Source organism: Palaemon carinicauda, chromosome 33, assembly GCF_036898095.1.
Source record: "Palaemon carinicauda isolate YSFRI2023 chromosome 33, ASM3689809v2, whole genome shotgun sequence".
In the NCBI taxonomy this organism is placed as follows: Eukaryota; Metazoa; Arthropoda; class Malacostraca; order Decapoda; family Palaemonidae; genus Palaemon; species Palaemon carinicauda.
This window is the reverse complement of record NC_090757.1, coordinates 2,050,514-2,061,847: the sequence shown is the minus strand read 5'-3', so window position 1 is coordinate 2,061,847 and position 11,334 is coordinate 2,050,514. Positions and strand designations below refer to the sequence as shown.

Here is an 11,334-nt window from a genome sequence, read left to right as displayed (position 1 = left end):
CTACTTTCTTCTTGCAAGGTAGAAGAGACTCTTTAGCTATGGTAAGCAGCTCTTCTAGGAGAAGGACTCTAAAATCCAACCATTGTTTTCTAGTCTTGGGTAGGGCTTTAGCCTCGGTACCATGGTCTTCCACTCTCTTGGGTTAAGAATTCTTGCTTAAGTACACTATTCTATCTAATTTCTCTTCCTCTTGTTTTGTTAAAGTTTTTATAGTTTATATGGAAATATTTATTTTAATGTTGTTACTGTCTTATTTATTTTTTTGTTACTGTTATTAAAATATTTTATTTTTCCTAGTTTCCTTTCCTCACTGGGCTATTTTCCCTGTTGGTGCCCCTAGGCTTATAGCATCCTGCTTTTGCAACTAAGGTTGTAGTTTAGCGAATAATAATAATAAAAATAATAATAATAATAATAATAATAATATAGTGTAAAAGGAAAATGTTACGTCAGCCAGTTCACACTATTAATGTAAGGCCTGTCCTAGAAATTGTAGAGATTAATTAGAAGTATAACAGTGGAACCACACAGTGGATTTTCTATCCCCAATGCTGTCAACTGGTGAGAAATCCCAGATTTAGTTTATATTGATGGAATTTTCCGATTCCCAAAGAGTGTTAACTGGCAATAGTGAGAAAAAATTATTTTTTATTGATTGGGAATAGTGGAGAGAGAGCAGAAAGGTATTTAGCAAGTGTAGTGGATGATAGGACGAGACGAAAAAATCACAAATTTTTAAGTAATTTGTATTTTTCCTAACATACTTACCTAGAACTACCTTGTTAGGAGTTACTGGTAAATATACCCTAACCGACCAGCTTTTTGTGTAGTTTACCCTATTCCCGTTTTCTAAGGGGCTAACCTCAGGCGGAGTGAAACGCGCCCTGAGGCGACCCGGGGTCGGAGAGCGTGCAAGCTCAGGTCGTCTCCTCAGTAAGTTTCGTCGGCAAAGGTACTCCTCGGCCCTGCAGGTCCCTCGGGGAAGGTTGGGTGGGCCATAACCCGAAGGTAGTTCTAGGTAAGTATGTTAGGAAAAATACAAATTACTTAAAAATTTGTGATTTGTTCCAACACAGGGTACTTACCTAGAACTACCTTCTTAGGAGACTTAAACTTTAGGAGGAGGGAGAGTCCTGCAGGGACAAGAGGCCGAAGGCTGGAGGCACGCGAGGGAGGCTAGGTTCTTCCGACCACACGAAAAACTGAACGAGAAATAGGGGAAACTATCCAAAAAACTAACTTAGTGTCTAAAATGGCTTACCTTCGTCCGAACCAGTTCCGAGACGCATTCCTGTAGAGGACGTTTCTTCTAGTGGCTAAGGTCTTCTGAGTACTTCCACGCAGGGAATACCGGCCAGGGGAAGGATGAATAGGAGGGGGTAAAGATAAGGAAGGAACAAGTGTCTCTTGGCCTTAACAACCCCGATTACCCTGGAGCCATGACCTTAGATCTCTTGAAGGGCCGAAATGACTGGACCAATGGAGAAACCGTCCAAGGATTTCCTTGAGCAATCCTTGAGGTAGTGTTCCGTGAAGGTGGATTGTCAGGACCAAGAACCCGCCTTCAGGATTTTGCCCACAGCCATGTTCTTTTCAAAGGCTAGAGAGGTACTAAGACCCCTAATATCATGAGGTCTTGGTTTACCTGAGAGCAAGGTTCCGGAGGCCTCGTAGGCTCTCTTTATCACTTGGCGAAGCCAAAAGGAGATTGAATTCTTAGAAACTGGTTTCTTTATCCGGCCAGCCGAGACGAATAAATTCTTGATCTCTGGGCGGAATTTTGCAGTCCTCTCCAGGTACTTTCTTACTGCTCTCACGGGACATAAGAGTAAGTCCTTTGGGTTGTCTGACCGAGGGATGGCTGGTACTGAAAAGCCCTCGAACCGAGGATCCCAACAAGCTGGGTTCTGTGTTTTGGCCACAAAACTAGGGACGAATTTAAAGGAAGCCTCTCGCCATCCTTTCGAGTGTGAGACCTCGTAAGAGAGCCCGTGCAACTCACTAACTCTCTTCGCTGAGGCCAGGGCTAAGAAGAAGACTGTTTTGAGGGTGAGTTCCCTGTCTAAGGAGTCCTTGAGCGGTTCAAAGGGAGGCTCAGACAGGGCTTCCTGGGGGGGACATGACTGCTCAAATTTTCGGATGAGCATCGAGATATGTCGGGAGGCTCCCAAGTCAATACCCTTAAGGAGGAAGACCTGTCCCAATGCTGCACGCACTCCTTTAACGGCCGGAATAGACGAGCCCACATCGTCCCTAAGGTATACCAAAAAGTCTGCTATGTCATAAATGGACGCCCTTAAAGGTCTGATATCTCTGGAAGCACACCATTTCGCGAAGACCGCCCATTTCGCTTGGTAGACTGCCGTCGAGGAACGCCTTAGGTAGCCTGACATCTTTGTCGCGGTCCTTGATGAGTAACATTCCTTCTTCAGGAGCTTCTCGATAACCTCCACGCGTAAGGCGGAGGGATCGAGGGTTTTCGTGCCACCTGTAAAAGTGAGGTTGACGGAGCAGATCTGGCCTGTCTGGGAGCGGCCAAGGAGGAAGGAGAGCTAATTCTTTTAGGTCTGCGAACCACTCTCTCTCCGGCCACCAAGGCGCTACCAAAGTCATCGTCATGTTGGTCGCCAACCTCACTCTGTTTAGCACTTGTCTGATCAACCCGAAGGGAGGGAAGGCATAAACATCGAGGTTGTCCCAAGGATGTTGGAAGGCATCCTTGAACGCTGCTGACGGCTCTGGGACTGGAGAACAGAACACGGGAAGCTGGGCGTTCAGACGTGTGGCGAACATGTCTATCACTGGGGAGCCCCACTTCAGGATGACTGCCCGAGCTACCTCCGGGTGTAGGGTCCATTCTGAGCCTATCACTTGACCCACCCTGCTGAGGCCGTCTGCCAGCACGTTTCTCTTTCCTAGGATGAATCTTGCTGTCATTTCGATCCCTTCCTTTGCCGCCCATTCCAACAGTTCCGTCGCTAGGGCGCATAGCTCTTTTGATTTTAGGCCCCCTTGCTTCTTTACGTAGGCCACTACCGTGGCGTTGTCGCACATCAACGCCATGGTGTTTCCTCGGAGGAGATAAACGAATTCCCGACATGCTTTCAACACGGCCACCATCTCCAGAATGTTTATGTGTCGTGCCGCCTCCTCGCTGGACCATTTGCCTCTTGTCGATTTTCCCAGCAGGTGCGCTCCCCACCCTTCCTTCGATGTGTCCGTGAACAACAGCATCTCCGGAGGGTCTGGTGCGAAGGGCATTCCTTTCCCTGTATTCGACCTGTCGTTCCACCATTGCAGGACGTCCTTTGTTTCCGGGAAGACTGGCACTACTGTGTGGGGTTCCCTTCCCTGGGTCCACACCACCTTCAGGTTCCATTGAACCACCCGGAGTTTGAGCCTCCCCTGCGGTACTAACTTCTCCAACGATACCAGGTGCCCTATCAGTTTCTGCCAATCCTTGGCCGTCCTGGGCTGGTCCGTCAGGAAGGGTTGCAGAATTCGTTCCAGATTCTCTAACCCCTCCACTGAGGGGAAGGCTCTCACTAACCGGGTGTCCAGGACCATCCCCAAGTAGGTCATCCTGGTGTTGGGATTCAACTGGGATTTCTCCCAATTGATCGTGATCCCCAATTCCTTGCAGAGCCCGAGCAACTTCACGCCTTTCTCCCTCAGTTCTTCCTATGAGGCTGAAAGAAGCAACCAATTGTCCAGGTATCTGATCAGTCGGATACCCTGCTCGTGCGCCCATACCGAGACCGTCGTGAATACCCTCGTGAACACCTGAGGAGCCGTCGACAGACCGAAGCAAAGGGTTTTGAACTGAAGGACTTGGGACTCCCACTTTATCCTGAGGAACTTCCTGCTGGAGGGGTGCACGGGGATTTGAAAGCAAGCGTCCTTGAGGTCGAGGGACATTAGGAAATCTCCCTCCCTCAAGGCCGCCAGTACTGTCTTCAGCGTGTCCATCTTGAAGTCCGTCTTTGCGACAAACTTGTTGAGGGCTGAGAGGTCTATGACCGGCCTCCACCCTCCTGTTGCTTTCTCCACAAGGAAGAGCCTGCTGTAGAACCCCGGGCCGGGGTTCTCCACTGATTCCAATGCTCCCTTGGCGATCATGGATGACACCTGTTCCTGCAGCGCCGCCCGTTTCAAGGGGTCTTTGGGAATTAACCACTCGGCCCTCTGAGCTGGGATGAGTAGGGGAGGTTCCGTCAGGAAGGGAAGCCTGTAGCCTTCCTTCAGGAAGGCCACTGTCCAGGGATCCGCACCGAAATCCCGCCATGCTTGCCTAGAGTGTCTGAGGCATCCCCCTACTTGAGGCTCCTGCAGGAGTAGGGGGCCTCATCTCCTACCTCCTTCTGGAGGAGCGGCCGGACCGACCCCTCCTTGAGTTACTGTAGGAAGGTCTAAAGGCTGACTGAGGTGCCGTGTTATCCCTACGGGGGGGGGGGGGGGGGCTGCGAGGCTTGTAGCCAAGGTGTCGAAGGAGAGTCTCTTCGAGGTTGCGTAGGTGGTGACTGGGAGGAGTGAGGGACGTCCACTGATGGTCTCCTATGCACTGGCCGCCTCATGGGGGAAGGCCTATGTTCTAAGTCCTTCATCTTCCTTACCCTCTCCATGGCGTCTTCCACCATCTTGAGGGGAGAGATGGATTCATCCCATACTGAGGAATTCCTTAACTTCCTTGCCTCCCTGTCCGGCAACTTCCTTATAATCTTGCTGAGGACTGTCTCTCTCTTTCGCAGAACCCAGATTGTGGCCATCGAGAGAGATTGGGAAGACAAAAACTTGAGGGCCTTGCCCCCTGAACTAATTAGGTCTTTCAACAAGGACTGATTTTCAGGAAGGGAGAGATCATGTGATGCTTTAAACCCTACCAAGGTGCAGGCCCACCAGTCTAACCAGGAGGATACGTATACCAGGTCTTGAGCCATGTCCTCCCTCATGGAGGTCTCCGTCGGGGAAAAGCAAACGGGGGCCGTGGACGCCTTGTCCTCTGCGGCTCCTTGGTTCAAAGAGGTCACTGCTGCTTCCACTGCGCGGGGCCCTCCACGACGACCCTCTGGCACGTAAAACCTCTTCTGAGTTTTCAGTCCCGGCATCAATTTCGAGGAACTCTGACTTCTAGGGGCATCAGCTAGACCTGCCAGGTACCTATCTATGTGCTCCATCCCCAGCTTGACATCAGGAGCTAGAGGGAGAGCTAAGGAAGGTTTCTGCTGTACTGGACTTTCCACCAACCTAGTCAGTCCGGAGAGCCAGGCCTGTTCCGCCGAGAGCTTGGGCTCGTCAAGACGGTGGTGGCGTCTTATCAGGGCCAGTACATTATGGTAAGAGGAGATGTCGTCAGACGAGAACTCCCCCCTTTCCACCAGGGCCTCCGTCACCAGTTCCTCCGCACGGGTACCCTCCGTGGCGGTGGGAGGGGCATCGCTGGACGGGTCTGCCCGTGGCACGGGCTGCTCTGTGTGGGCGAGGGTATCCGTCATGGGATTACCTTGGCCTGCGGGAGACTCCGTGGCTGAGAGACTCAGGCGGACCGACGGGGGCCCTTGGTGCTTAAGGAAGTCCCCCAAGGTGCCCGTGGTCGACGCCATGCCTTCCGTCCGACGTAGCGTGTCCTTCTGTTGGGAAGAAGAAGCGGAGGCCTTCACTGGATTAGATTCGTCACGGGGGGCTTGGTTGGACCACCCCTGACGTAAATCTGGTCTGAAGGAGGAGGACGATGGGTGAGACAGAGGCGAAGAGGCTCTAGGGAGCCACCCAAAAGAGGCCGCGGCTGTGGTAACCCTAAACAGCTCACTTCGGGGTACCGTGATGCTCACCCACTCCTTCGACTTACTTCTTTTAGCCTTCTTCTTGGAGGACTTGGACTCCTTTCTTTTTCCGGAACGGGAGCGGGACTTCTTCTTCTTCCGGGACTTCTCCCGCTTCCTCTTCGTAGACTTGCCGTTATCGTCCTCCGACGAAGAAGAGTCCGATGACGCGGATGACGATGAGGAGGAGGAGGAATTCACCGAACTGCCTGAAACGTCCAACACCGCAGGGTGGACTCCACGTCCCTTCTCTGGTGTCGGGGTTGAAGAAACACGGGCGGGAGCGTAGAAGGGGGTGCGGGGGGAGACCGAGTAAACCTCTTGTGGCCGAACCATTGCTCGAAGTCTTCTTTCCTTCTCAAGGGCGACCTGAAGGGAGTCCTTGGCGCCTCCCATGCGGAGGGGTCTGAATTAGATGAGCTTCCTTTCTCGGCGTCTCCCCCGGCAGCTGAAGCACCTGAAACATACATCCACGGCTCTGGGGAAGTATTAACACCTGACTTCCCCCACATAGGATCTACAGTGAAGACAGGACCTGTAGGCACCAGGACCTCGTCTCCCACGCATACTCCCGCACTTCCCTAAGGCCCCACACATGCCTGCACAACACCAGAATTCCCGTCCACAGGTATATCAGACTCTTGGGGAAGGGGAATGGGCCTCTTCCCCGCAAAGAACTTACCTCGTCCCCTACCCTGGGTAGGGGAAGCAGGAAGAGAGCCCAGATCTGACGAGGCGCCTGGGGAAACCAAAGGAGAAGACACGTTGGCCTTCTTGGGAGACTTCTTAGCCGCTTTCTTCTTTTTGGTGCGGAAGAGCACCCACTGGATCTCACTCCAGGACTCGCACTCCGGACACGTGGAGGTAGGGGAACACACTTTGCCCCTACACGTCGAACACAAAGAGTGGGGATCCACTTCGGGCTTAGAAAGGAAAGCCCCACAAGATTTCCCGGCCACAGGCCCAGGGCAACGACGAGGCTGCTCCATAACACAACACTAAGTCACCAAGAGACACAGGGATACAAAGGAAAGGGTAAGGAAATGAACACGTGGGTAGCGTGTGGTAGACACAAAGGGTCGGGGGACACACAGGGTCGCACAGGGTAAGAGAGAGCGCGGCGAGATGATAATCACGTCGCGACCAGAAACTTACTGAGGAGACGACCTGAGCTTGCACGCTCTCCGACCCCGGGTCGCCTCAGGGCGCGTTTCACTTCGCCTGAGGTTAGCCCCTTAGAAAACGGGAATAGGGTAAACTACACAAAAAGCTGGTCGGTTAGGGTAGAGTTACCAGTAACTCTAGGTAAGTACCCTGTGTTGGAACAAATGAAGATTAACCACAATAGCTCTAAAATAAATTTTGGTAGGAAAAAGAAGTGTATGGATTACATTTTGGATTATATAAAAGGACGCCTTAAGTTCTTTTTATGTTACAAAAACACACCAAAATAAAGAAAATAGAGTATATAAGCTTTCAAATTCAAAAGGTTAGTTGAGACTATTTAAATATTTAAATATTTATATATTTATTATATATACATATATATATATATATTTAATATATATAATGTATATATATAAATATATATATATATATATATATATATATATATATATATATATATATATATATATACACATATACACACAATGTGATGTTTGCTTAATTCCAAAAACCAAATTTATGAGAGAGAGAGAGAGAGAGAGAGAGAGAGAGAGAGAGAGAGAGAGAGAGAGAGAGAGAGAGAGAGAGAGAGAGAGAGAGAGAGAGAAAGAGAGAAACAGCAACAAATATAGCCATATATATGATCGTGCACTAAGAGTGGCATAAGAAAAGTGACAGAACTTAACATGTAACTGTTACATTGGTAATTGAGTTAATGATACTCTTAAACACAATGATTGACGTTGCCGTTACTAAAACGTAACTGGTAAAAGTAAGTTGTATCCCATCCCCAAGATTTGATCCAAGTGTGGTAGGGAATTTATCACATGCTAGAATGCAATCTCCCAAGACCAAAAAGTAATGTATAGATTTGGCACAGGAGATTCGAGACAATCGTTGGAGGATACCATATGGGAGTTTACAAGATGATTCGAGACTTCATTAAAGAAAAACCATCACACAGTCCAAGAGGTACAAGGTTTAAGTTCAGGTATTTATGGGAGGAAAAGGAAGTGGGAGCAAACTCAGAGAAAATAAACTCGCAACAGTTTTAAGGGAAAAGAAAGTAGTCTCAATAAATGATGATATTCGAGGAATTGCTCAGAACTTATATTTTAGGACGATGAACATTTTGAATGTTGAGTGTTCTTTTTTTTTATCGGCTACATTTTAAAAATACATGTAGATGTTTTAAGTATTTTTGCGTATTTAATGATAATGAAGTTATTAAACGTAGATTTTTATCTACTTTTACATTTCAAACATAAACGTTCAGATATCATATTTATATATGTAAGTCTTCGTATCAGACAGACGGCAAACAAACGTTGTTAAGAGGAAAGTCTTATTATCCCATAAATATCCTCTGATATGACACTTCTTTAATGACTATTTTTGTCACTTTTGTTATGTCATTCTATTGATAGGATCCAATATACATATACATATACATATACATATACATATACATATACATATACATATACATATACATATACATATACATATACATATACATATACATATACATATATATATATATATATATATATATATATATATATATATATATATTAGTTACATTGCATAATATTACATTCTATAATATAAGTGATTTATGTTAGCTACATGAGAAAGTTTAACATTTATTTTCTCTTAAAAAAGATGTTTATTGCTGCAATGCCATGCCAATATTGTTATGTATTCTTTTGTGACTATCTTACTCTTCTTACCTTGCGATGTTTTCAATTCGATTAATATTTGTATTTGCCTATCTTTGCATAGCTTATACCTACTTCTCTTCAAAGACATCAAACGGATAAACATACAATACTACGCTCTTTTTGCGAAAGCAGACAAAATATCCCTGCGATGTTTTTGTATATTCTAATATCATTGTTATCAAGCTGTATATAAATTTCAGGTCTTTATGAATTAAGCTAATGACATCTTTAATGAGCTAGTTGCCCATCAAATCTTAACGCATCCATAATGAAGGAGTTACCCTTTAAATCTGTTTTCTCTGCACGACGCCCTGCCCCAATCTGAACTCCTGTTTGGGAAAAAAAAATTCGCAGCCCGGCCAACGGGGTGCCCGGAGTCCGCCGCCGCCGCTGTAGCTGCCGCCTGTGGGGACGCCCAGAGAGCGGCGGTCGGTACGTCCAGAGACCGGCGAGGTACAGAGTTCTCTCGTAGAGGCACAGAGAGTCCTCGTGTCAAGGTACTGTGTGACAATGTACCGAAGCACTGCAAGACTGCACATTATAGATTGTAAAAGTCGGCGTGTCGAGGTACTGTGTGGCCGCGTATTGTGGCACTGCAAGACCACATATCAAGGCACTGAGACTGCGCAATGAGGCACCAAGAGACAGCACATCAAGGCACAATGAGACTGTGCATGTAAGCTGTGTGGGATCGTGCATATCGATACTGAGACCCCATATCGAGGCGATGCAAGACCCAGTATCGAGGCACTGTGAGACCTCATAACAAGGCACTGTGAGACCGTATATCGAGGCACTGTGAGGCCCAGTATTGAAGAGATAAGAACCCGTATTGAGGCACTGTGAGACCCCATGTTGAGGCGATCCAAGGTCCTGTATCGAGGCACAGTAAGATTCCATATGGATGCACAGTGAGACCCCGTTATTGAGGAGACGTAAGAAGCCGTATCGAGGCATGATGAAACCCAGTATCGAGGCACTGTGAGACACCATATTGAGGCTATGTAAGAACATGTATCAGGGCATGGTGAGACCCCGCATTAAGACAATGTAAGAACCCGTATTGAGGCATGGTGAGACCCAGTATTGAGGCACTATGAGACCCAGTATCGAGGCACTGAGACCCAATATTGAGGCGATGTAAGAACCCGTATCGAGGCACAGCGAGACCTAGTATCGAAGAACTAAGATCCCGTATTGAGGCATGGTGAGACCCCGTATTGAGGCGATGAAAGAACCCATATCTAAGCACGGTGAAAAACAGTATTGAGGCACTGTGAGACCCCGTATAGAGGCACTGAGACCACACAACAAGGCACTGTGAGACCTCGTATTGAGGCGATGTAAAAACCCATATCTAAAGCATGGTGAGGTCCAATAGAGGCACTGTGAGACCCCATATTGAGGCAATGTAAGATCCCGTATTGAGGCACGGTGAGATCCAGTATCGAGGCACTGTAACTCCATATTGTGGCGATGTAAGAACCCGTATTGAGGCATGGTGAGACCCATTACCGAGACACTGTGAGACCCTGTATTGAGGCACAGTGAGACCCTGTATCGAGGCATTATGAGACCATATATCGAGGCACTATGAGACCCCCGTATTAGGGCGATGTAAGAACCCGTATAGAGGCACTGTGAGACCCGGTATTGAGGCAATGTAAGATCCCATATCAAGGCAGTAGGAGAGCCAGTATCGATGCACTATGAGACAGTATTGAGGCGATGTAAGAACCCGTATAGAGGAACTGTCAGACCCGGTATTAAGGCGATGTAAGACCCTGTATCGAGGCATAGTGATACCCAGTATCAAGGCACTGTGAGACTATTGAGAGAATGTAAGAATCCATATTAAGGCAAGGTGAGACCCAGCATCGAAGCACTGCAAAACCACGTATTGACACAATAAAATAACCCGTACTGAGGCATGGTGAGACCCAGTATTGAGGAACTGTGAGATTCCTTATTGAGGTGATGTAGGAATCAGTATTGCAGAAAAGTGACCAAGTATCGGGGGACTATGAGATCCCATATTGAGGTAATGTAAGACCCCATATCAAGGCAGAGTGAGACCCAGTATCGATGCACAGTGAGACAGTATTGAGGCGATGTAAGAACCAGTATAGAGGAACTGTGAGACCCAGTATTGAGGCTCTGTTAGACACCGTGCTAAGGCGATGTAAGACCCCGTATTGAGGCATGTTGATACCCAGTATCAAGGCACTGGGAGACAGTATTGAAGAACTATGAGATTCCTTATTGAGGTGATGTAAGAATCAGTATTGCAGCAACGTAAGACCCAGTATCGAGGCACTGTAACTTCCAGTATAGAGGAGATGTAACAACCCGCATTGAGGCATGGCGAGATTCAGTTCTGAGGTGATGTAAGAACCCGTAATGAGGCATGGTGAAACTGAGTACCAAGGCAATGTAAGAACCCGTATTGAGGCAAGGGAAGACCCAGTATCGAGGCACTGTGAGACCCCGTATTGAAGCAATAAAAGAACCCTTATTGAAGCATGGTTAAATCCAGTATTGAGGAACTGTGAGATTCCTTATTGAGGTGATGTAAGATCAGTATTGCAGCAGGGTGAGACCCAGTACTGATACGATGTAAGAAA

General features: G+C 47.6%; 1 protein-coding gene across 1 annotated transcript; it reads right to left on the bottom strand.

The window, feature by feature from the left end:
• Window positions 1-2,428: 2,428 nt before the first annotated feature.
• On the bottom strand, window positions 2,429-4,285 carry LOC137626024 (collagen alpha-2(I) chain-like). Its single transcript, XM_068357109.1, has one exon. The coding sequence runs from the start codon at window positions 4,283-4,285 to the stop codon at window positions 2,429-2,431; it is 1,857 nt and encodes a 618-aa protein (XP_068213210.1).
• Window positions 4,286-11,334: the final 7,049 nt, after the last annotated feature.

Bases quoted from the DNA above. Each gene is read 5' to 3' on its own strand.
- LOC137626024 (XM_068357109.1), bottom strand. From the start codon at position 4,285: ATGGCGGGATTTCGGTGCGGATCCCTGGACAGTGGCCTTCCTGAAGGA.